Below are 25,633 nucleotides of genomic sequence, written 5' to 3'. Positions count from 1 at the left end.
CACTGGGGCAAAACTGAGAGCTTTGTGTTAAACTGGGAACCTGTAGCTCTGGGACTAGCAGTCCAGTGCTCTACAAAAGTGTGTCCAAGGCTCTGGTGTCCTGCGATGGCAGGGCCTGGTTCAGTTCCTCACTCTCAGGGCACTTGTCTAGGTGGACATTTTCTGGTTCCTTCTTCCCAGCCTCTGCAGAGGGAGACTTTATCAGACTACATTCTAGTAGCACTTCAGCGATAGGTGGGAGGAGTGAGTAGAGTGTCCCCGAGTCCTCAGAGGAAAGCCGGTGTACCCACAGCTGTGTGTCTGAGGACAGCAGAGCTGCTGTGCTGATGCAGTGCTTCCCATGTGGCTTGGCATTTGCCCCAGGCCTCCTCACACATCGGGCAGATAGCTTGAGCATATCCAGGCTAACCTTGCTGAGTGAGAGGCTTTGTGAGTCCCCCAAAAATAGTTCTTAGAGTCCCACCTGCCTACTGATTCCTTCTCAAACAGAAACTGCAGCTGGAGGTAGTTCTCAGGGGACTTTATGTTGTTTTTCGTTTGTTTTTGAGAGAGGGTCTCATGTGACAATGGCTGGCCTCTCTAACTTGATATGTAACTGAGGATGGTGTTGAACTTCTGATTTTCTTGCTTCCACCTACAAAGTACTGAGATTATAAGCGTGGGCTACAATGCTCAGTTTATGCTCTGGGGATGGAACCTAGCATGTATTTTGTACATGATAGACAAGTATGACAACTTCACCTTCAGGCCCATGTGGATACACACACGCACACATGCACACACACGCATCCATGCATGTACACATACATGTCATGTGTATGCACTGAGCCCACACCCACAGTGGCCAGATCCAGAGTTAACTGGATCCTAGCCCAGACTCCTGAAGACAGAAGACATGGCCGGAGGCCTGGCCCCTGAGCTTCTGAGGGTACTCAGCTCCTTGGAGCAATGGCATAGACATGGCACATTCTGGCAGGAGTGGCTATCACCAATAAGAACAGAAGCCAGTGGTGCCCTTGCCTGACCTCAGCTTCCTGGAACCCTGTCCACCACAGCCTTGCCCTTAGGTGGAGCTTTTTTGATTGTTGCTCTCCTGACTGAGTTCCTGCAGTGTCCCTGGATGGGGCCAGATTACAAGGATCCTGCTTATAGGTGAAGCAGGACATTTGTTACCCACCCTGTGTGTTTAAGTGACACAAGTGAGCCTGCCACCTGCACCTTGGGGCTTAGATTGCCACTTGGTGGTGTCTTTACCCATAGACTTCTGTGGCCCCAACTGCCCCAGAGAACCTTCTAGAGTTTCCATGTATATGAGAAACAGAGTTCCTGGGAGACACTCAGAAACTGCTGGTGAATGGAGCTTCAGGGAGGGCTAGTGAGAACCCCACCCCAGCCCAGCACTCTGAGAATCTCTCTCACTTGGTCTGGCTGGGAGTGGATGAAGCCAAGAGTCCCAAATCCTTTAGTTACTGACCCACTGGAAGCTAGGGCTGGCTTGCTCTGGGAACACAGGTTGAGCTGCAGGCAGGGTGATAAAGGGTGAAGTGGCCTGGCTGTGTTTTTCTAGTGTCCTATATGCAATATGCCAAAATGTTCTATAAATGACAAAGATGAAGTTGTTCCTGAGTGTTATAAGGCCGGATAAATGAGCTCCCCAGGTCAGAATAGCTCAATAGTACATCCAGGCACTGTCTTTGTCTGCTGCGCTGGAGTCCTGATCCAAGCAGGCACCCCTGCCACACCCTTCTGTGAGCAGGGATTCCAGACCTTGCTTGCATATTATTCTCCAGGTCATGAGAATTATTTGTGTTCATGATACATACTTGCTGAACGATTAATAAATCATTTCTGTACCTTTAGCAAACTTCCTGTGTTGCTCTTAAAAAGGGATCAGCCACCTACCGTGACCACAAGGTTAAGGTAACCCCGCTAGGTAACCCTACTAGGCCTACTGCGGGGCAGACCGACAGAGAGAGTGAGGGCGAGGGTGAGGTAAGCACCCCAGGAAACCCCTGGGGGTTCCTGGCTCAATTCTCCCCCTAGCTGAGGCTCTTCTAAGGATCAAACCTATGCATTTGGTGTTGCTTCCTCTTGCTTGTGAGGGCTGGAACTGGAGCCTAGAATCCATGGACTTTCTGGAGCTGACTCTCTAGGCAGGGAACGGGGCTTGTAATCTGACAGGGAGCCTGTGCCCTGGCTGACGGTGGCTGGTGCTGGTGACTGGTGATGGGCAGGGCTCTGGCTGGAGGGTGGGTGGTTCGGTTGCTCAGCATCCCTCCTGATTGTCCTGCAGGGCCATCTCTGGCCTCACCCGCAGTTAGAAACGTCAGGTGGGGCTGCCCCTAGGAGCAACCACATCAGGCTGTGCAGCAGCAGCAGCAGCTGTGGCCTAGACAGGGCTTTAAGAGCTCTGTCAGGTGCAACTCATGGGTGGTTGGGCTGGGCTCTGAGGACAGTATATTCTGATGAGGTGGGCTTCTTTACTGTTCAGTGTCAGACAAGAGCCTTCAGATGCCAGTGACAGGCTGGTCAAGAGCTACCTAGCTTCCCACTGCTGGTCTGAGGTGGCCTCTCGCATGTGCCGGTGGCTGTCCCTAGAGCTTCCCCAGTGTCCAGTGCCTGCATGCAGTGGTCCTGAGCCTCCCTAGGTTCTTCCAATCATCTCTGCTTCCGCTGGCTCCCGGGCCTTCCTCCTGGTCTCAGGGCTTGCTCTGTGTATAGCACTTATCAGTCGAGTGTCCAGAGGCTCATGCGGTTTTCCCATCTCTGCAGGGACCTCTGCTGCGCTGGCTCAAGGTGAACTTCAGCGAGGCCTTTATTGCCTGGATCCACATAAAGGCCCTGAGAGTGTTTGTGGAGTCTGTGCTCAGGTGCGTGGCAGGGATGCTGGGCTGGTTAGCATTGAGGGGTAAGCCCTGGAGGGGAAGCTCAGATGCTCTGCTCCCACCTCTCGTCCTCCTGCCCTTTGCTTTCCGTGGCTTTCCGTGGCTGCGTCTTAGCAACTGTCTCCATTCTGTCAAAGGAATCGCAGTTGGGCCACATGTGCCCTGCGCTTCAGGACTCACTCTCTCCTACCACTTATCCGTGTGCTCTACCTGCCTCCTTCGCCTGTGTACTCCACACAGACCCTCTGTGCTATTGCAGGGCCACAGTGGTTCCTAGAGACATTCCCAGGCTGCTTATTTCTCCACCCTCCAAGGGGAGTCTTCAAGGTAGCTCCCCACTAAAATAAGAAAGCAAATAAACGATCTTGTCTTAATTTCTATCATGTTGAAATAAAAGGAAGACAGAGCCACTGTAGAAAATGTGGAAACCATAGGTTAGCGCAGGTGTGGATCTAAATCACCTGTCAGGGATGGAGTGTAGCTCAGTGGTTGGCAGAGTGTCAGCCTGGCATGCATGGAGCCCAGAATTCAGTCACCAGTGTCATAGAGCAAACCAAACCAAGCATATATAGCTTTAAGAACAACACATCTTAGTGTGTGCTTTTTTTTTTCTTTTTTTCGGAGCTGGGGACCGAACACAGGGCCTTCTGCTTGCTAAGCAAGCGCTCTACCACTGAGCTAAATCCCCACCCACCCCCACCCTTTTTTAAAATGGTTTTTGTGGTTCTGGTTCCCCCAGTTCAAGTATTTAGTGTTTAGACATGTATCATTCTCAGTGTCTTCATGGAAAGGGGATCAAACAGCAAGTGCTTTTCGAGGAGGGCAATGGTTGAAGAATGAATGACACAGGACATTGGGTGTGCAGATTTGTGTTAAATCATAGTGGGATGGAGCGGTATTAGGGTATTGGGGAGCCTGCACCCGGAAGCAGCAAGACACCATCTAGTGCTGACCTCACTAGAGACAGCTTCTCTATTGAGAAGTCTAAGGGAGTATTTTGGCCTTGAGGACAGGCAATGGGAGAACTGGTCAGCCCGGCTAAAATCATGTCCTGGTGGGATGATGTTCATCAGAGCTGTTACAGGAGGGTTGGCAGGTTGGATGTCACTGACAGAAAAGCCAAGAGAGCTGTAAGGACTTAGGAGGATGAGATGGCCCTGAAGCCAAATGTTGTACTCATGCTTGTAATCAGCCAAGGCAAGAAGATCACTTAATGTTTCTGGTCAACCTGGGCTGGAAGAGCAATCACTTGTCTGTAAACAATCAACTGGGCTGTCAGCGCACCTGGGATTTGTTATGATCAGCTGGCTGCCTTGAGGAAGGGCAGTCAGTACAAGGGGGCCTCTCTGGCCAACCAAAGCAGAAGCACCAGTGGCCCCTGCAGACATAGTGGGAAGAGCAGCATCCGTCATATCCCAGGAATATTTTGCCCACAACGAAGACTGGGAATGTTTAAGAACCAGGGAGGAATCCATGGACATGCTGATGCTATCCACAGATTTGCCCAACTCATTTCTACAGCACACTCTGGTTAGGAGATTCTGTGCGAGGTAAGAGCAGGCACCAAGGACACTCATCTGAGGCATAGCCTAGCACAGCCACACTGGCCAGGCATGCAAGTCGAACCTTGGATTGCTGATGCACTTGAATGCTATTCTGGAATAGTGGACACCCCAGCAGTGAATCTTGAGAACATGATTCGTCAGATTTAAGCTCTTTGCTATGCACCCAAGAACTGAGCAAGAGGAATATACCTTAACAGGACTTTTGCTGTTCTCCTTTAGTGGGAAATAACAAATAATGGAGACTTGTAAAGTTCAGACCCACTGCAACTCAGGTACAGGTGGCTGGGGCCATGAGCTCTTGGTTCTTGTCATAGCTGTGACCTTCAGAAATGGTTTGTACAATTCAGAGACCCTGATACAGTTACTATCATTTCTAGCCTTTCGTTACCTGGCCCTGAGATAGATAGATAGATAGATAGATATGTAGTTTTGCTTTTCTAAGTTGTGGTTATAGGCCATTCATTAATTTTTTAGGGTTTATTTTTATGAACGTGTGCGTGAATGTGTTGTGACACATACACAGGTGCTCAGAGGTCAGAGGCTGTAGGATTCCCTGGAGCTGGAGTTACAGGCTGTTGAGTCACTTGACATGGGTCCTGGGAACCGAGTTGGAGCCCTGTAGAACAAGCACTCAATCACTGAGCCATCTCTCCATCCAATGTCACTTGAGTTGCTCCTCGACTTTGGCCAGGCCCTCTTGGCTGGTATTTACTCTAAGCACCCAACCGGCCTGTCTTGTCTGAGCAGGTATGGACTTCCAGTGAACTTCCAGGCTGTGCTCCTGCAGCCCCATAAAAAGTCTGCCACCAAACGCCTGAGAGAGGTGCTCAATTCAGTCTTCCGGCACCTGGATGAAGTTGCTGCAGCAAGCATACTGGATGTAGGTATCATGGGGACGAAGATGCACCACCACCACAGGGTTGCATGGTGTCAGTTTTAAGCGTGGGGATGTGTGTGGTGGCAGGGCAACTGCACAGGACAGATTGTATGCCCAGAACCCAAAAGAGTTCCCTTAAAAACAAGAACCATCTTCGCTGCTGCTCTGCAGGCATCCGTGGAGATCCCTGGCCTGCAGCTCAGCAACCAGGACTATTTCCCCTACGTGTACTTCCACATCGACCTCAGCCTTCTTGACTAGCTGGCCGGCCTGCTTCACTCAAGCCTCAGACCTTGTCAGACAACTGAGTCCTGCCGGATTCTGACTCAGAAGATACTCGCAGATATTAGTTAGAGTGTATTTATTTTTTTAAGATACAATAAAGTACTCAGTCCTGAGTCTTGTGTTCTAATGTTAACTCCAAACTTTCAAGTGCTTTATAACTTGGCAACCCACTAGGGTTTTTAGTGGGAAATGAGAACACACTGAAAACCTGAGCCTAACAGTCACCAGTGACACTGAAGACAGACTCTGGGGCATAAAATGCTGTTCTCACTTGGTACTAAGTTTCCTACACAGAACCACATCCTTGCCAAAAGGTCTGGGTTTCCACTTACAGCCATTTCTACAGGGAGGTGGGGATGTAAGCCGTCAGGTCACAGGGCTAGTAGTCTTCAGCCTAAACCTCAGACTCTGGTTTTATGATGTGCTACTAATTTCATACATTTATCAGCATTGTCCAAAATATCATTTTATTCTTTAATGGAAAAAGCCATTAATATTCAAACAAAGGAATCACATTTTAAAAACCCTATATATAAGAAACAGCCTCCAAGAACATTCAAGCAGCAGTCAGGAGGGAAAAATGTTTCAATAGCCCAGTTTTCTTCAAAATATGCCAGAGAATACAATCCAATTCACTGCTACAATTCATAGAATTCTTCAGTGTTTTCTTGAGACGCTGAGGTTCACTGTTGGCAGTTTCCAGCGGCCGGCGAGTACTGCTCAGAAAGGCCAGCGCAGACAGCTGACCGGAAGAACTTCCCTGCTGGAAAACTGCTCATTCCCAAGGAAAGACATTTGAAGGCCGGGCTGTGGCCCTCACAACTCGTCCTTCTCTAGGTCATCGAGCTCCACATCACTGAGGTCAATGTCATCCTCCACAGGAAGCTAGAACACAGATCGACTGTTAAAGCCTCAGACGACTAAAGGTTTCAATAGAAAAGCAAATTCCAGAGGGGTTCCACACTCCAGCCTGGCTCTTGCACCAAACTCTAACCCCATGGAAATCTAGAGATCCAACCACCGGACTCCCACAGCTGACTGTACCTCACCTAGCTAGGCTTTCTGTTTAAAACAGGGCTTCATTCTTTAGCTCAGTCTAGTCTGGTCTCAAAGTCATGGCAATCCTCCTGCCTCAGCCTTTCAAGTGGCATATGTGCAATTATAGACATAGAGCCAAGCTCACTTGACCTTTAAATTGTGATTTCTTAAAAATGTATGTGTCTCGCCTGCATGTATGTGTGTGGGCTATGTGCATTCGATACCCGAGAAGGCTGGAAGAGCACACGGGGTCCCTGCCAGGTCTGAAGTCACACAGCATTGTAAGCCATTACGTAGGTGCTGGGACTTGAACCCTGGTCCTATTGAAACAGTATCCAGGGTTCTTAAGTGCTAGGCCCCCTCTCCAGTTGTAAATTGTGGTCTTAGTAGAACACTCTTTCTCTAAAGGAAAGGTAAGACGCATGCTGACAATGCCCTAGGCAGGACAGGAGCCCAGCCCTCGGTCTGATGGGGACTTGGTTGCCAGAGATGCACAAACTGGGGAGAAAGCCCCTCGAAGCCACTCACCTCGCCATCCTTGCCATCCCAGGGCTCCCTGGGAGTGATGGTAGGGAAGGAACCACTCCCTACGGGTGCTGTGGAGCCACGCCCGAAAGACAGTTCCCTTGGGAAGAAATACCAAACACGCATTTAGATATAAACAATGAATGAGCAAGCTGTCAAAAGGAAATGCATCTTTAAAGAACAGAGGAATGGAGACATGGAGGCACTGCCCCTTGCTGTAGTATACCTCCTGAAGAGCCTTTTCAACCACTGGTAACATCAGTCAGGAGAGACGTCTCAGGCCTCTCACTGATAAAGAAAGCACTACTGCTAAGTTAGACCCAAACCCCTGCACTGTGAAAGTGCATCATAAGAGAACATGTTATCCAAGCTCATCCTTGGAAAGGCTGCCCATGACCCTTGTCTGTCAGCCCAAGTGCTGGAAGAGCACATCTCCAGTGAGGTGAATGGTTTTAACCAACCTAGCCTGGTGCTAGGAGAATGTTGGTGCACAAAGCAGCTTAGCAGTGAGACCCAAAAGTCTATCCATAAAAAACTTATAATCTGGCTACTAGAAAACCAAAAATACTATCAGAATACACAGTCTGTCTAACCCACAAAAGTACAAGGTGACAGCAAGAAAGGAAGCCAAGAATTGAGGTGGCATCAACTGCCAAGGACAAAAAATTCAAGTGAGATTATTCTGTTTGCAGAAACTCCACCACCACCACCACCAACAAAAAGCAAAACTAGGAGCTGGAGAGATGGCTCAGTGGTTAAGAGCATTGACTGCTCTTCCAGAGGATCAATTCCCAGCAACCACATGGTGGCTCACAACCATCTGTAATGAGATCTGATGCCCTCTTCTGGTGTGTCTGAAGACAGCTAACAAAACAAAACAAAGACCACACAAAAACAGACAAGCAATCGAAACCTTAAAACATTAACTTGGGTTCATTTATTACCATGTTTGAGGAAAGTATACACTCTCATTTCATGTTTTACTGATGTTAGAGGGCTTATAGGAAAGTTCTTAATGCAACATCCCTCAGTGTTGATAATCACGGTGTGGGGTCTTAAAAAGACCTCAGTGTGGCCCCTGGTCTGGCACACCATGGGACAGTGTGTTTATGCACAGAGGCAGCCCTAACCTTCTCTGTCAGACAGAAGTTCAGAGCTCTCAAGTATCCTCTATGCCAGGCATCTTCCCCATGGCGGTCGAGAAATGAACAAGGAAGAAAGCAGGGACAGGGAAACCCAATCTCTTAGGGCAATGCTGTGCCTTGTATTTGCCCAAGAACTGATGGGGTGAGTCTGAGGAAGAGGTGAAGAGGGCAGACTGGAGAGCTAGCTCTGCAAACTGGCTTTGAATTAAAGAATCCATTGTGTTACCCTACAGCAGGAGGATCACATACAAATACCAAGTACATGGTGAGGGTGGGAATGGGCGAGACATGGCTGCCCTGAGCATGTCTAAGGCTTTGTGAGAGTTCCAGTGAGGCCGGGATAATGTGCAATAGGACAAACAGCCTCACCATGCACATGAACAACTGCCACAGGGAAGATTTAAAAGCTCAATTTTATAAACGTCCTCCCTGGCTTACACATAACAATGAAAACCAACAAAGCCCAACAGATAAAACAATAAACAACTGAAAAAAATTACCTGAGAAACTCATTGATGCCTTGTTCACTGAAAGAGCCTTTGAGAAGAGCAAACTTCATCTTGCGGGCATTGATGGCTGCCATGGCAGGGTACCCAAACCCTCCGATCCCTAGTGCGTTCTCCAGCTCATACTGGGCTCCAGCTTCCGTCCACAGCCACCTGGGAAAGCAGACTGGCTTTAGGGTAAGGATGCTTTTTGTACTAGACTAAAATTACATCTTAACCTTTAGAAAGGAGTGTTGCATGGGGAATGCTCGGATCCCACGAGAGTGTCCACTTGCATTTTCCTTCCCGTGTCACCTGAACTTAGTTACTGTGCACACCCGAGGCTCAGGACTGGTGAGCAACGAGCAGATAAACACGGGCACAAGCTACAGCAGCACTCACAGCAGCCACGAGGCCTGCCCCATTCTCAGGGGTGAGCTGGGCTTCAGAACTCACCCCCACATTTTCTTCTTGTACTTGTCAGCCAATTTCAGAAGAACTTCCAAGTAAGAGTTTCTACCTGTAGCTCCTGGGTTACAATAAAATATTTTGAAGGTGAAACAACATGAGTTCACTTAGGAAGAGCTTTAAGCAGCCGGCAGTGACAGCAATGAGAAAAAGCCTGTGCTCACCGGTGTCCAGGATGTGAGGCAGCACGGCCACCACACAGAGCTGGTGCTCCTCGCATGTCTTCTTGGCTATGTCTTCGTTGATTATCTGCACAGAAGACAACACAACTCTCAGACTCCTTCCACATGATGCCTCCTAGTACAGGCACGCCATCTAGAACCGGCTACAACACAGTGCCACTCCATTCCTATGCCACCTAGCAGTCTAATTACAGTGCCCTGCCCCAGCAGCCTGGCTTGCCACGGCTGAACACACGGCCCACACATCTGTGCATGGCTATTTACACAGTATGAGGCTCTTGGCTGTCTGCTTCTCCAAAAGTCTTTCCCCCTTTGGTGCTGCTGTAAGAACTGAAAACGTCTGCATACACCAGGGCAGAGCTGCGGCCATGCCACGTGCTCCAACAGCTCAAGTATGACTGAATCCACACTTACTTTTAAGTAGCTTCAGTGAGCTTTAGCTCACAGTCTAAGTATTTTAATGCCAGAAAGTTATGAAAAGGAGTCAATTAAAAAAGGAGGAAAGGAGTCAATTACTGGGGGTACATGCTGATAATCTTAGGCCTTGTGGGACAGAAGCAGGAAGATTGCTTCCTGATTCAAGGCTAGCCTTGGCTACACAGTCAAACTGTCTAAAAAGTGAAGAGTTCCTTTGAGCAAGGGGTTCAGTGCTGCAGTGGCTGCAGTCAGCTGACCAAAGCGTCCTCACTGCTCGGGGGAAGGAAATGCTCTACCTCGAGCAGCTCTGGAGGTGGCGCATTATCAGAGAACAAATCCAGGGCCCTCGACACTATGTCAGATCTCGTCCGTCCACCATCATAGTCCACAGGAGACTCGCCTTTCTGAAATATCTTGATTGTAGGGAATCCTTTAATCTATCAAAGTTCAACAATTAGAGTATTTAAAAGAAAACTTAAAAAAAAAAAAAAAAAAAAAAAAACAACCCAAACCCCACAATCTTTATGCTTTCTAAAACCACTTCATAGATATTTCACTATTACAAAAGTATGCTCCAGCCAAGCAACATGACATCTGTAATTCCAGCTAATTGGGAAGCTAAAGCAAGGGCCACATGTTGGAGGCCACTCTGGGCAACTCAATGAAACCCTCCCTCAAAAACAAGTATGTGGGAATAGGGACCATAGCTCTGCGGTAGATCACTTTGCCCACTATATGTCAGACATGCCTTACATCACTAAAAATGGGGGGAGAGGGGATCGCAGCTGGAAGCAGTCAGAGGTTCACTAACTGTGGTATTCAGGCGAACCCTGTTCAGGCTCTGCGTGTTTAATAATACAGTGTGTGTACTCCAGAGCAAGAGGACCAACTTTTCAGAGCCTTGTGAGTGAATCTGTCAAATCTAGGGCGTCAAATGCCAAGTGAGTGCTGGCGAATGAACTCACAAGTTCTGGGTTCTCGACTTGACAGGGAGGGACACAACTTCCTCACAAAACAGTTGAACATCTCCCTGCCTAATCTGAAGAGAGGCTAGGAGCCAAGTAGCTGTTGAAAATCTTGAGTATTTCTCAAAGTAAATGAGCTGTAGACACACTCACCCCATACCGGCTGGCCAGAACCTGATTCATGGTGGCATCTACGGCTGCCAATTTCACCTTTCCCTTCGTTTGCTCCTTTACCTCTGTGGCTGCAGCAGCCCATTCTGGCTCCAAGCTGTAGAGACAGTGAACTCATAGCAAGGTCCTTATCCTGAGCTACACAGCCTAATCCATGTTTTATGTCACAAATCAAACACATCATGGTAGCTTCACCAAAGGGATGATGCTATCCCAAGTATGCTCTCCATACCAAGTCTGGACACGAGCCAGTCTCCTGGCCGTATCTGGAACAGTGCAGCTCTTACTGGAGAGCTCCACAGCCACACCGTGGGCAGGGCCGTGACTGACCATACTACTCTGTAGAAGGCACTTACTTTTTGCAGTGTCCACACCATGGAGCATAAAACTCAACCATCCAAACGTCTTCACTGTCAAGGACATTCTTATCAAAGGTGTCATCTGTCAGCTCGACCACGTCCTTACTTGAACTATCACTTCTGCCCTGTCACACAACATGACAAACATGAACACCTCTCCTACTACAAGTACAGACAAAACAGTCATTCCACAAGGTAAGCACGTTTTTGATTTGTTCACCAGAAAACAAACGGAAATCGTTGTTCAATATGATTGCACCGGAGGCTCGATAACAGTCTTAAACAATTCCCGCTACATTTATACAACCTATGATCTGCACCTGCTATTTTCTGGAAGCTCAAGTATCCCACAGCAGGGATGAATGCAGACACCGACAGAGCATTATGTGTGAACACAACTGTTTTTCTCGTGTTCGAGTCTCAAGGCCAGGTCACTGGAGATAGCTTCACCTCGTGTTTCTCCTCCTCCCCAGGCTGTGCACATGACAGGCAAAAGCTCTGCCACGAACCTACACCCTCAGACCTCAGTCTTCTCCAGCTGAACCTACAGGACCGTCCGCTCTGCTGTGCTGTGTCTGTCACCTGGCTAACTGCCTTGGCAGGGGCAAGACAACAGGGTCACCACTGGATGGTGCTGAGACTGTCCCAAGCTAGTTTTTCTGGCCTCTTGAGGGAGTGGAGAGCCATTTTATAAAGAACTTCAACACTGCACTTCTAAGGATGCATCAGCATCACAGTCAAGCTTCACGCTTTATACAAAAGCATGAAAACAGCAACCCCTAGAACAGGAGAGTCTCTTTCTCTTTATCCTACAGAATGCCCCACGTGTTTCAGACTCCCTGCTACAGAGACAGGCCAGAGCTCCTGCAGAGGCAATCTGGAAAGTGAGTCGTGACTCTCCTCTTGGGACTGTGAAGGTCATGAGATTTCAGAGCCTGCTACTGTTGGCCTGGAGCACCTTCACTCTCTGTAGTTCCAACTCTCCAATCCAGCCCAGGGCCCAGACACCTGCTTGGGAACCTCATTATCAGACTGTGGCAAGATGTTCTGGGGCTGACTAGGGATTGCCCTGTGACTGTAAGGACGGCAATGAACAGGCTGGGTGGCTGATTTTTTTTTCTCTGAGATCTGGTGAACCACTCTTAATAATATTTTAATAGAAAGTTTACCAATTTATAATATCAGGGGGAACTGGACAGGAACTGTTCACTCCTGCAATTCTAGAACGTGGGAGGTAAAAGTAGAATTAGGAGTTTCAGGTCATCCAAGGCTAGCCTAGGTTACACGACACCTTGTATAAGGAATACACACACATCCAAGCAGAAAGCAAGGCACATTGAAATTGGTATTATACAGCCTTACCTGCTTTCCAGAACTGTACCCGCCACTTCGCCCACCAAGGCGATCCTTCACAAGCTGGTGCAAGGCACTGAGGGCGGCATCTACAATGGCTTCTCCAGTTCTGCCACCTGTGGGACAGCAAAAGACGGGGAGGTGAAGGCAGGCCACCTCAGGCTGGCTTCTGCACGAGCGCCCCTCCGAGGCCTGTGAAGACTCGGAACTATACATCTGTCAGAGGCAACTGGTGGCAATTAGGTGTCGCACACACTCACTGCAGCATGCTCTTTCTTTAGTTTACTGTTACTGACGTGAACGAGACCTTTCTGTTCTCTGTCTGGAAAACAACATCTTCTAATAAGAAAATGTCATGTTTACTGTACAGACAGCACAGACACAGAAGAGAAGCTGAAATTCTAGACAGAAAAATGGGGGGAAAAATTCCCAAATACATGGGGGGAAAGGCAACAACCCTTTTTCTAAGACATGAAGAGTAGACAGAAATGTGTAGGAAGAGTAGAACAGGAGACATCTCTGAAGCCAAGTCATGAGAAAACTTTCAAGGCCTCTCTTCTTTTTTGCTTCCAGTTTAGCTGGCTGTTAAGAGCAACTCAATCCTAAGTGACAACCTCATTAAAACTCAGTAAGTAGCTAGGGCTACATGGAACCCTAACTCAAAAACAACAACAAACAAAAAACCAAAACAAAACCCAAAAAAACAAAAAAAAAAAAAAAAAAGAAACCAAACCAAACTAAACCAAACCTCAACCATACAAGAATGCAGTAAGTATGGAAGTCTACCCAAAACTACAGACGTAAGACCCCAGGGCTGCTAACTGGCCCAGAGGGGCAAGGACAATGCATGCCTTGAAGCCATCTTCAAAGGCCCAGGTCTAATGGATTTTCCAACATCACATTAGAAGGAAAACACTGCAGGAGCCACCTAGATCCACAGTTCCCATCTTCTATGGTTTACTTAACCACAGTCCAAGAATATGGTTTGTCTATCTTTCAAGTGAGACCAGTCACTGACTTTTATTGCTCTATTTTACTGTTATTGCTGTTAATCTCCTACTGCCTAATTTATGGATAGGAAAAGTCTACACAGACTTTCTTTGGTCAGGCATCTACTAGGAGTCTTAGACCAAGTGTACAGAGGAAGCACTCACAGGAAGTGCTCAGCTAACTGAAGGGCCAGTATGAGAGCAGTCTTGCACTCTGACTGCACAGCTCTATGTCCCAGCCAGTCCTTGTCCCACCTTTTGTACAGAATATACCGAAGCAGAGCTCATCTAGGGAAAGAGGGTTTCCCACTGTGCACCAGTATAGACCTGATTTTCCTGTAACGGGCCACATGCATGCAAGTACTCTCCAGCTTTGAGGACACACTACCTCCTGCTGCCACTCAGCCCTGCTGTTCTGCGCAAAAGCAACCTTGCAAATCCACAAAGCTACAGGTACAGCCAGGTCCCAAACACCTTATCAAGGGCAGGTGAGATGGCTCAGCAGGTAAAGGTGCTTGGTACCAAGTCTGACAAGCTGAATTTAATTTCTGAGACCTGCATGATAGGTGAGAACTCTTGAAACTGGTCCTATGACCTTCATGTGAGCACTGAAGTCCATAAACGCCACCAATGAATACAAGCAACAAAACAACCTCATTTACAAGTAAATATGGCAGCAGAAGAATGCTCTAAGCATTCTATTTTTGTCAAACGGCAAAACTATAACCAATTATCACCCCAAAGGAAAAAAAAAGACAGGATGTTTACTCTGGAAAACAACATTTCATTATTTCACGCTCTTTGCAGTTTGGGCATCTAGAAGAAATGATGCACCCAAAGCTTTATCTCCAAGGATGCTGACCTCCCAAGTATGGAGATTTACCAAGCAGACTGGTACCTGTTCCTAGGTATGAGTCTTCCATCCTTGGCAGGTACTATTTTTTTAATTTATTTATCTTATGTATGTGAGTACACTGTCACTGTCTTCAGACACACCAGAAGAGGGCATCAGATCCCATAACAGATGGTTGTGAGCCACCATGTGGTTTCTGGGATTCAGGAACTCTGGAAGAGCAATCAGTGCTCTTAACCACTGAGCAATCTCTCCAGCCCTACATGTACTATTTTAATTATACTTCTGGTAGCCTGGAGCAGGCTTTACCACTCTGTTTACAGAAAAAGAAGCAAGGCAGGGCAGTAAGTGCTGTGTGGACCAGAGGCCTAAGCACGGAGAGGTAGGGCAGTCATGGCAGTCTGCTGCCTTGAGTTCACTTCAGATTTCATAACCTTCAGCCTTCCCCAGCCTGTGTTTAACTGTGATTCTCTTACTCAGCCCACAAGCACCCAAATCTGCCATAAAGATTATGCAATACTTTCATTAGGACCACAATTTGCTCCAATCCAACAATTCTGATTAGACACTGTGTGGATGTACCTAATGACAAATGGAGGACCTTGCATGTCTGAGCACAGCTTACCACTCAGCCACCACAGTCCCGAGATGCTTTAGGAAAAGCAGTGTGACTAAAACATTTATTCCCCAGAGTTCAGGGCCAGCACTCTCCTTGGTTGCCTCTGTGACTCCTAACAGACATTCATAAATTTGCATCTCTAGAACAGGGAGAATTGAGTACCTATTGCCAATATTTTTTGACACTAATAATAGTTTCATAGTCAACTGCACATGCACATAAGGCATACAGATTATGGGACAAACCATGCATGTTTTGCCAGACCCTGGCCTTACAGTAAAGGGAGGAAAACGGTTCTTCATCAAATATTAAACAGCTGTAATGAAAAAGGCAGGGAGGTAAAAAGGTGTGGGTCTCCACTACCCTAAATAAGTCAAGCACACACACCTTACCTACAAGCTAATGCTCAAAACATGGAGGAGGCACTAAGTTCTATGCAATTACAGAATCAATGTTAAGATACTGCAGGAGCCTGGCTAACTGTTTCAGAAGGTAATGCCTACAGGGGAATGGAGTGGGAAGAATCCTTACCCTGGTAATCTTCTGGTTTGTTTTTGTTAGCTCCAAATATCTTGATGGTAGGAAATCCCTGGACACCATACTGACCTCCCAGGGACTGATGTTTATCTGCATTGACTGCACCAACTTTAACAACATCCTGAAATAATACAGAAAGGTCACCTCCTTTTCCTGTTACTACAACCTCATCAGATTCAAGTATACAGGTAAAGAAGGGCTGAGTACAGTTGTAAGGACCCCTGCAGACTTTGCCCTTGACAACTAGGAGAGAAGGGCAAGTCTAGTCAGGAGAGAAACTGTGGAGGACAGGGCACAAAGCCTTCAGAACCTGCATGGCTAAGATAATTACATAATTTAGTCTGGATACAGAGAGGAGAAAACCAGACAACTGGAGCAGTAGCATCTGCCCCACACCCTTCCCCAGCATAGTATCTGGCAACACCACCAGCATGCAGGATTTTGATTATGCAAATTACCTCCCCAAGGTAAACTAAAGCACCTCCAAATTTAAACACACACAGGTGAGAGAGACCCTCTCAGAGACTCACTTTCAGTGCACTTGCTGCTTTCTTCCATTCTGGTGTTAACCTTTGGCAATGACCACACCTTTAGAGATAAAACACAAACACGATGACAGTTAAACCCTTTGTTTTGGCCTTTAGCTCTTAAAACAGCTGCCAGGGTCTTCCCAAGAGGATGCCCTGGGCTGGAAGCCTGCAAGGAAGACAAGTACAAGGTACCCAATGACTGGACATAGGACACTGGCTTTTCATCAACCTAATAAAAGCTCTAGTAAGCCATAATCATTAAACAGACTCCATCTCTTGTCCACTACCTGGGACAGGCCTATTAGAACACAGAGGAAAAGCCTTTGTTTTGTAGGCACTGACTGTGAACAACTACCAAACAGAACTCACTGTAAGCCAGGCATCAGGCAGGGCGGCACACCAGTCATGCTGGCATTGAAGTGGCAGAGGCAGGAGGACCTCTTCAAGGCAAAGCATACTATATGACAGACAGAAACTCACTTCTATTATTCAATGACGCCATGGGCAACTGTGCTGTTCATTCTCACTGCTGTATAATGCCCACTGTATGCAGACAGTATCGTTTATCTATAGGCAATACGGTGCATATTCTAAAAAGGTTTTACTAGTCTCTTCCACCTTCACTTTCGAAAAGGACATCACTGGACCTATGTAAGATCACTTTGGGGCAATCCCCTGAACTGGTGCTTCGACATGCTTACTTATGCTTTGTTGTTTGGGTGAGATGAACTGGTGCTTCGACATGCTTACTTATGCTTTGTTGTTTGGGTGAGACACTTGCAATCCAGAAGTCAAATTTCCATAAGGCTTACTTAGCCAAGATTACATAAAAAGGAATCTGTTTTTGCTAAGTTGTAATAGAAACGTAGGAGTTCTTTCTAGTATAAATGTAAACATCCCACAGTTGATGAAATTACTACTTAATGGCTGCCATGAATAAAAACCACAGCTATTCTTATCATAAACGATCACAATTGCTGCAGACATTCTAATATTATCATACAGACAACTTTAGAACTACATCGTGTTAGACTTACTGATGGCATCTGTTACTCTAGAAGAGAAGTGCAAGTGAAGTGTCCATCATGCTGAAATTGTAATTTCTGATGTAGCTCAGGGCCTAGTGTGAGCAAGGCCTTGGTTCTCTTCCTAGCACTGCAAAGAGTGAAATCAAGCAAAACCACCAAAAAGGAAACCTTCTGAGCACTCTGGGCTTTCAATTTTAGATTACAGTTGTTCAGTGGTAAAATCTGTCTAAATATTTCAAAATTTGAGAAACTCCCAACACCTTTGGCCCCAGGCATTCTGGACAGGAGATCAATATGCACTCTATCATGTATGCTGTCTCTCCATTCTTTCATTCTTTTTCGAGTCTCATATAGTTCCGAGGTTGATGCTGAACTTTTGATTCCCTTGCCTAAACCTCCCAAGTGTTTTGCTTTGTTTTTTAAATTCTTTTTTAAGAAAAGGCTTTGCTGTGTAGCCCTGGAACTACTTACAGTGCTCCCACCTCAGCTTCCAGAGAGCTAGAACTAACAGTGCCTGACTCTAATGCTCTGCTCAATGTCTAAAGCCTTTACTCTGTGAAAGAAGCACTATGATGTTAAGAATGCAAACATAAAAAGGCTGAAGTGACTGTTCTAACTAGACATTTCTTACTTAGAATACTATGCATAAACTGCCAGCATAATCATTACCCACCACACCCAGAACCTGACTTCAAAATCACACCATCAGGTAAAGTTTCCCAGGAAAACTGCACTGCAGCTCTCAAAAACAAATCAACTACCCACAACATGAGGGGTAAGAAGCTGAATGTGAAAAACATCTCATAGAGCCAACTATCAACAGCCTATACAAGTAGTTATCTGCCTGTACTAATGTAGATGGCTACCACGGAAACCAACAACTGGATTTAAAAGCCTAAGTACCTTTATAAGATAGTCAAAGCATTAAAAAAAGAGCCAAATTCGCAATATGTTGGCATGAATGTCTGACACCACACCTCCACTTTCTACGCTGGCCCTTAAATAATCTGCTGGGAGGCACTGCTAAGTTTCTAGAGCTATTTTAGAAACCACCACAGAACCTTCAACAGGCACATCCCAAAATACACCCACTCAGGACTTCACAATTCGCTGGTAAGATTTTCATGTGAGCCCAGGTCATGTAACACAGGTCTGTGATGCCAGCAATTTGGGAGGTTGAGGGAAAGGAACAAGTTCAAGGGTTCCCCGAGATTTGGAAGTGAGTTCAAGGCCAGCCTAGGCAACCTGGTAAGAACCTGCCTTGAAATTAAACAAAATCCATGTCATATGCTGTGGTGGTTCTAATGAGATACTCCTCCCCTAGTTTCTGGCACTAAAATACTCCATTCACAGTAGGTGACGCTGTTTGGACAGGCTTAGGAGGTGCAGCCTTGAGGAAGTGTATCACTGGGGCAGGCTTTGAAAGTTTAGACCATTTCTAGTTGGCTCTCTGTTGCTCTAGTACCATGCCTTTTCTGTGCTGCCTCTAACCCTCTGGAGCTATAAGTCTACACAAATTCCTTATTTTAAAAGCTGGTTGGTCATGGTGTTTTACCACAGCAATAAAAAAGTAACTAAGAACATCCCTTTCCAAAGCTTACAAGATGCTGTTCACTTTTGGGAATCCAAGCCCCGTGTTACCTCATTTTCAGAGGCATGCAGTTTACAGACTAACTTCTCTCAGGGGTCTTACAGTCTGTTCCTTTACAACTACAACCCTGAGCATTTCATAGTTTCCACTCATCATTTCATCAAGTGCTTTCACTAGTAAATAATGCAACAGTTCACTATGCATGGAAACATTGTGTGTTTACAGACTGTGTATGTAGAAAGCCCCAGGTCTCCTTCCACCAAGTGGGTCCCAAGGAGTAAATTCAGGCCACCAAGCACGGCAGCACCTTACCCACTCAGACCCCTTCCCAGCACTCTGGAGGCAGAAACAGGTAGATCTCAGCAAGTTCAAGGCCAGCCTGGTCTACAGAGTGAGTTCCAGGTCAGCTACAGTTAGTGATCCTGTCTCAAAACAAAATAAGTCTTTAAAAAGCGTAACTATTTTATAATACGTACCATGGTGCATAAAATTCTACAAGCCACAGACCATCACTCTGAATAACTTCTCTGTTGAAATTTGATGGCGTTAACTCGATGACATCATCACTGGAGGAATAGAGAGCGCTGACCGCTAGAAAGAAGGTACAGCTCACCAGACCTGGACAAATGACAGAAAGGCAGCAGTGATGGCACAGTCCACAGCACAGGGATCTCCCCAACCAAAGCCCGCACTGAAGGATGGCCAGCCCTGCCTCCTGCTCTTCTGTTCTTCCCACTGCAGTGCTGAGCATGATGGGCATGGAGCTCAGGACCACCGCAGCTGCTGCTTCTGTTCCAAGTGAAATCACTTGGTTCTTCGCAGCTAGCTAGAATCTAGGCATCATCCTGTTTTTAAATAAGCAAACACAAGAAGAAAATGCCTATGTATACTCAATGCAAATACATCAAGTGGCAGAGCAGCTCTCTAACTTGTTTCCAAGATGTTGATTCAGTATGTCTTGGCATGAATAAACAGATACATTAGTCAAGAACACTGTATCTGATGGAAACCCCCCCCCCTTGTTTTAAAGATGTGAAAGCCGGGTTGATGGCTCAGTGAGTAAGAGCACTTGCTAGGCAAGCATTAGCATCCATGTATCCTTAGTGTCCACGTAGAGCTGAGCATGGCTTGTATGTCTGTAACACCACTGTGGAGGAGGAGAGAGGCAGAGGTGGGAGGATCATGAACGGCTGCTGGCCAACCAGCAGAGTTGAAAGGTGAGCTTTTAGTTCAGTTACAGACCCTCTCTCGAGGGAATAAGGTAGATAGAGGAAGACACTCAGCATGCCCCTTTGGTCTCTGCAGGTTCAGGCATGGGTGTATACAGCTCTGCACTCAGAGAATGTGCCATATACGCCCACCCACATTACATACAAATACAAAGACATAACAGAAGGGAACTACTGAGAAAGGGGAATGGGACCAGATAGACAATGGGAAACAAGTTGTGTGTAGTAAATATAGTCAAAGTACATCATGTACATGTATGAAAATGTCACAAGGAAATCTACCATTCTGTACAGTGAGCATATGCTACTACAAATGTCTAAGAAGTATGCTGCATTTGAATTGAACACCTAGCTTACACCCAGAAGGCAGAGCAGGGAAGGCTGAAGCTGCCATGGCATTTAATGGCAACGTTGTCTGTGAGCACCGGGGCTAATGTGATAGTGAAAATAGCCAGGAGCCGAGGGCAGAGGATTGGAGAAGTGGAGGGAATAAGTCTAGAGAACAGACAACTGCTTAAATGAGTTTCATTATGAAGACTGGGAAGAGCATGAGCCGTGTGGGGGGAGGGAGCATCTCCTAGAGATGCGAGTGGTTGTGTGGATACATGTGTGGATATGTATGCACAGTGGGAGAGGCTGAGGACACGGAGGGTCTGAGCAGACAGCTCCGAGTCAGGCGCTCGGCAAGGCTTCCATCTACTTCACTAGGTGGGACAGGATGAGTATGTTTAGATGCTGGCTCAGCCAGTGGGGCTGTCCCCTCAAACTACTCTCCCTCATGAGAGCCACTGGCCACATGTGGCCACCCCAAACCGAGAGCTTCTCCAATGGTAAGGACACATATTGGTTCCAAAGACTTGAAGAAAAACAAAAACAATTTTATTAATATTTTCATACCAATTATGCCCTGAAATCATGATGATTAAGTACACGAGTGTGGCTTAAAGAAAGGATGTGTGCTGAGAAGCATGGAGACTCGCACCACCGTGTCAAAGCCACAAAGAGGGACAGCTAGCTCATCATTAGGGGGATATAATCCAATGGAGTTGCCATCATAAATGCAGTTACTATGTAAGCTTAATTCAAAGCACTGTTATCTGTTCTGCTTTACCTTTTTATTTGTGGCTCCTACAAAACTTAGAATATTACAGAGTTTGCCTTGTATTTCTATTGGGTGGTGATGCTCAGTAAAAGGAATAACAGAGATTGTCTCTGGAGTGCTGGGATTAAAGACATGTGCTACTACACCCAGTAGGTTCCTCTGGTTTATGAAACTGTTACGAATTCATACTTGCTCAATACACTTGAGTCTTATGAAGATTCAAAGGTGGTAAAAAGTTATGAAGACTTTGTAAGTAAAGTCATTATGGACTAGCACCTCCCATGTAACCTTGTGCAACCTACCTGACTGATGGCCATCCTAACTTTTAAGGTGTTTACATCTTAGACCTTTGACAGAGTGTTTTTATTGGGTAGCCATCTGTTAAGGGAAGCTCTTGAGAGAACTAGAAAAAGTGTAGGATGTCTACACTTACCACAATATCTAGGAAAACAATTGTCCAGGGAAGAGAGAGGCCTTCCTGAGGCATGGAGCCTCCCTCCATCCCTGTGAATGCCAGCAGAGACCATGCATGCTCCCCGCTGCGCTAATGGCCAAGAGAAGCAGAACCACCCAGTCTGCCTCAGTCTACCAAGCGATGGCTCTAAGATGACCTAACAGGGTTAGGAAGACTCAAACACACTGCTCTTTGCACTTGCTCCCCAAGGAACAATCCTACCCCCATCTCCAGGGGGTGAGTGATTTATTATGGCTGAATAGGTCAATGCTGACCCATCAAATCCTGCTTCTAAAATTCACATGGCCACTCTACACAGTGATAATGAGCACTACTGGGGAAAAAAAAGAACTCCCAGGGTCCACAATCTATGCGTGCAGATGGTTTTGCCATCTGTGGCTTCCCATTCAATCTCTGTAGCAGTTAAGGGTGTTATAAATTCACACCAGTAACATTTCTGCCTGGCACCCGCCCGCAGCAGGGTGGCCAAAAAAAAAGCTGCCTACCTTATTAAAATAATGAGTTAATTGATAGAATCACTCTTTCATAGCCACTCATTTGAAAACTAAAGATTAAACCTTTCCCTCTCATCTGCTCTCTACAGTAACCTAGAAAGTAGTATTTTTCTTGCTTACTCTCTTTAAATATGTACTACAGGTCACGGGGTGAACACGGTTGAAAAAAAAAAAAACTGGCAGAGAGGTGAGAAAATAAGCTGCGGGTCTCAACTAGTAAACGGAGGGAGAAGGAGTGAAGGGACCACCTCCCTCTCCTACTTTTTAGCCAGGATCGGCTGAGTTAACTAATGTCAGAAACTATAGGCCCACTTGTGAGGCAAGCCGGGAAATAAAGGGATCCTCAAATTCGCCCACCGAATCGCTAAACATTCTGGACAACTAAGTGGACGTTCAATAGCATCTGAAGTGCTCAGGAGATGTGAGGCCTCCCTCAGAGGGCACTGCCCACTTCTAAGACACCTTCAGGACCGGCCTTTGCTATTCGCCTAAAAGTGAAGGCTGAGCTGGAACGGTGGCGGAGCGCACTCGAGGGGAGCAGAGGCTGCAAGTCTCCGACTCCCCGGGGCCTCCTCTAGAGGGCCCGACCTGGCCTCTTCCACCTAGCTCGCCGCCAAGTCCCTAAGCTGGTCCGGCATCCCGCTCCTCCACTGGAGCCTGCTTCGCGGCCCTGGCCCCTCAGGCCACCTCCGCCCAGCTTCTTACTGCAGGCCCGCACTTACCGAGCACTAGGCGAGCCATGCCGATCACCCGCATTCTGCCCGCGCCGCCGCCGCCTCGGCTCTGCCGCGCCCACGTCCCGCCCTCTGCTTCTAGCGGGCGGTGCGCCGGCGCGCGGAGGCGGGCCGGAAGGGCTCGCCACGCCGTGGCCGCCGTTCATTGGTCTCTGTGGATTTCGCTCATGTGCACGGCCAATTGAAAGTGGCCGGGTAGAGGTTACCGGTTTGTTTTTTTTTTCTGTGGGGGAGGGGGTGAGCTGTGGAGCGGGGCGGGGCGGGGCAAGGCTAGGATGGGCAGGGAATGAAGGGGCGGGGTCAGAGGACCTCCGACCTTGTCCCTGTGGGGTACCCCTTGTTCCCCTAATTTTTTTCTGGGTTAGCTGAAAAAACTCAGGGCTAAGGGGTCTTCACTTCTTCCAGACCCTCATTCCCTTTTCCAGCCCTTACACCTTGAACCTGTCTCTCTATGTCAGGAGAATACCAGGTCTTCAGTGTATTTATTCTTTCATACGTGGACTCAATATTCAGTGAAAATCATTTGCCAAACTTATTCTATACATAGCATCATAACAAACTTCTTTATTTTGTTAAATTTACTGCAAAGCCTTGGTCACTCATGTGACCCCTAGACCCTCAGAGTTTAAACTTCAGGATTAACATCCTTCTTGGCTCTGGGGATGAGTTCTAAAATGTATTGCTTTGCAATATTTACAAAGGCGTTTAAAACTAATAGAGTAAGAAGCAATCGAAAAATAATGGCAGGGCATGTCTCTCTGTTGGTGTGAGTGCTTGACTAACATGCATAAAGCCCTGGGTTGGATCCCTGGCACCACAGGAACACAGTATGGTGACTATGCTGGCTAGTTTTCCAGCAACTTGGCTCAAGCTAGAGGGAACCTCAGTTGAGGAAGAAGAAGTGCTTCTACATGATCCAACAGTACAGCATTTTCTCAATTAGTGATTGATAGGGGAGGGCTCAGTCCATTGTGGGTGGTATCATCCCTGCCTGGTGGTCCTGGGTTCTATAAGAAAGCAGGCTGAGGGATTGGGGATTTAGCTCAGTGGTAGAGCGCTTGCCTAGAAAGCACAAGGCCCTGGGTTCGGTCCCCAGCTCGGAAAAAAAAAAAGAAAAAAAAAAAAAAAAAAAAAAGGAAGCAGGCTGAGCAAGCCATGAGGAACAAGTCAGTAAGCAGCACCCCTCCATGGCCTCTGCATCAGTTCCTGCTTCCAGGCTCCTGCCCTGTTTGCCTTCCTGCCCTGACTTTCTTGAAGAATAAACTTGGGGGCATAAACCAAATAAACCCTTTCCTCCCCAAGTTGCTTTGGTCATCGTGTTTCATCACAATGATAGTAACCTTAACTAAGACAGTGACCCACCTGTAGTTCCAGCGCTAAAGAAAAGGAAGCAAGAGAATCAAGAATTCAAGGTTAGCTTTGGCTATGTCATGAATTTGTAGCCAGCCTGGCCTACATGAGGTCCTGTTTACATTTTTAAAATGCTAACAAAAATTTTAATAATGATGATAATGATATTAATAATAGTAAAGCCACTATCTTTCCCTCTGACACTACCCCCTTCCCCCCAGATGTTTGGAGTGGCTGTGAACACTCTTCATTTTTTGTGTTTTTTTTTTTTTAATTTATCTATTTATTTTATATATGAGTACGGTGTAGCTGTTCTCAGACACACCAGAAGAGGGCATCAGACCCCCATTACAGATGGTTGCTGGGAACTGAACTCAGGACCTCTGGAAGAGCAGTCAATGCTCTTAACCACTGAGCCATCTCTCCAGCCCCAATACTCTTTGTTGTTCTGGTAGTTTATTCAGCTTCTTTGTAATGCTGAATGACCAAAACAATGCTGACCCTGGCCAGAACTCTGGTGGGCAAAGGGTTCCAGAAGAAGTGGTACCCAATTGGAAGATGTAGCCCTAGAAGTGCCTTTGGAGAAACTGGCAGGCAAAGGAAGCTCCGAGGAGCACCAGAACCATGAGGCTGACTCTTTTAAGCCATAGGCAAGCTTTTCCATCCACAGCAGGCACAATGCTTATTTGGGGACAGGAAGTCCCTCTGGAACCTTGGTTAGCTCCACCTTTGTGGGAGGGTGCTTGGAGAACACCCACCAGTGACCACAGAGTTCTGTGTGGGGTCAGAGCAGAGGCATGAGGTCTGTGGAGAGACATAGTTGGGCCAGTGTGTTCTCCTGGAGGGCCCTGAGGTGAAATGCTATTTGTTTTCCTGAGGCCGGCCTCAGCCTTCTGTTTCCCCCTGAAATATGCAGCTGTGGAGAGCAGAATTCCGGTGCGATCCTTCCCCTTGAGGCGTAAGGGAAATCTCGTTTTCATCCAGCTGTAGGAATTTAATTCTGATCACCTGCAGGGAGTCCCCTCATTTCTTCTTCCTTAACCCAGACTCCTCCCCTTCCTCCTCCTCCTCCCCCTCCTCCTCCTCCTCCTCCTCCTCTTCCTCCCCCTCCTCCTCCTCCCTCTCCTCCTTCTCCACCTCTCCCCCCCCTCCTCCTCCTCCCCCTCCTCCTCCTCCTCCTCCCCTCCTCCCCTCCTCCTCCTCCTCCTCCCCTCCTCCTCCTCCCTCCTTCCCCCCTCCTCCTCCTCCTCCCCTCCTCCCTCCTCCCCCTCCTCACATGGACCACCAAGCTTCCGCAGCACATCAAAAAGGAGCACGCATTCTGAAGTTACTAGCTGACTCTACCTCTTCAGGCCTGCGGTGTGAACACCGTAGTCCTACTC

At 47.2% G+C, this 25,633-nt stretch overlaps 2 protein-coding genes across 2 annotated transcripts in view; one reads left to right on the top strand and one right to left on the bottom strand.

Moving 5' to 3' along the window:
- The window catches only part of Atp6v1c2 (ATPase H+ transporting V1 subunit C2), a 39,838-nt gene extending 34,093 nt beyond the window's left edge, over positions 1 to 5,745 (top strand). The window contains exons 11-14 of the mRNA XM_032907507.1: positions 1,861 to 1,992; positions 2,773 to 2,870; positions 5,198 to 5,330; positions 5,499 to 5,745. Of these exons, the coding sequence (XP_032763398.1) occupies positions 1,861 to 1,992; positions 2,773 to 2,870; positions 5,198 to 5,330; positions 5,499 to 5,588 (453 nt within the window). The 3' untranslated portion in view covers positions 5,589 to 5,745. The remainder of the gene's footprint in view (positions 1 to 1,860; positions 1,993 to 2,772; positions 2,871 to 5,197; positions 5,331 to 5,498) is intronic.
- A 317-nt stretch (positions 5,746 to 6,062) lies between these two features.
- Pdia6 (protein disulfide isomerase family A member 6) lies at positions 6,063 to 19,633 on the bottom strand. Its single transcript, XM_032907506.1, has 12 exons — positions 19,344 to 19,633; positions 16,249 to 16,306; positions 15,713 to 15,839; positions 12,730 to 12,836; positions 11,365 to 11,492; positions 10,991 to 11,105; positions 10,169 to 10,309; positions 9,438 to 9,522; positions 9,262 to 9,334; positions 8,821 to 8,979; positions 7,179 to 7,275; positions 6,063 to 6,497 (listed from the first exon to the last, which is right to left on the bottom strand). Exons 1-12 carry the CDS (start codon positions 19,625 to 19,627, stop codon positions 6,429 to 6,431), a joined length of 1,443 nt encoding a protein of 480 aa, XP_032763397.1. The 5' UTR covers positions 19,628 to 19,633; the 3' UTR covers positions 6,063 to 6,428.
- Between the last annotated feature and the right edge of the window lie 6,000 nt (positions 19,634 to 25,633).

This window comes from Rattus rattus, chromosome 7, assembly GCF_011064425.1.
Source record: "Rattus rattus isolate New Zealand chromosome 7, Rrattus_CSIRO_v1, whole genome shotgun sequence".
Lineage (NCBI taxonomy): Eukaryota > Metazoa > Chordata > Mammalia > Rodentia > Muridae > Rattus > Rattus rattus.
This window is presented reverse-complemented; position numbering and strand designations above follow the sequence as displayed.

Excerpts from the sequence above, each read along its gene's own strand:
- Pdia6 (XM_032907506.1), bottom strand. The coding sequence starts at position 19,627 with ATGCCCATCATGCTCAGCACTGCAGTGGGAAGAACAGAAGAGCAGGAG. Across the intron at positions 16,307-19,343 it reads GTAGAATTTTATGCACCATG|GTGTGGTCATTGCCAAAGGT; the intron begins GTACGTATTATA and ends TTATCTCTAAAG. Across the intron at positions 6,498-7,178 it reads GGGATGGCAAGGATGGCGAG|CTTCCTGTGGAGGATGACAT; the intron begins GTGAGTGGCTTC and ends TCTGTGTTCTAG.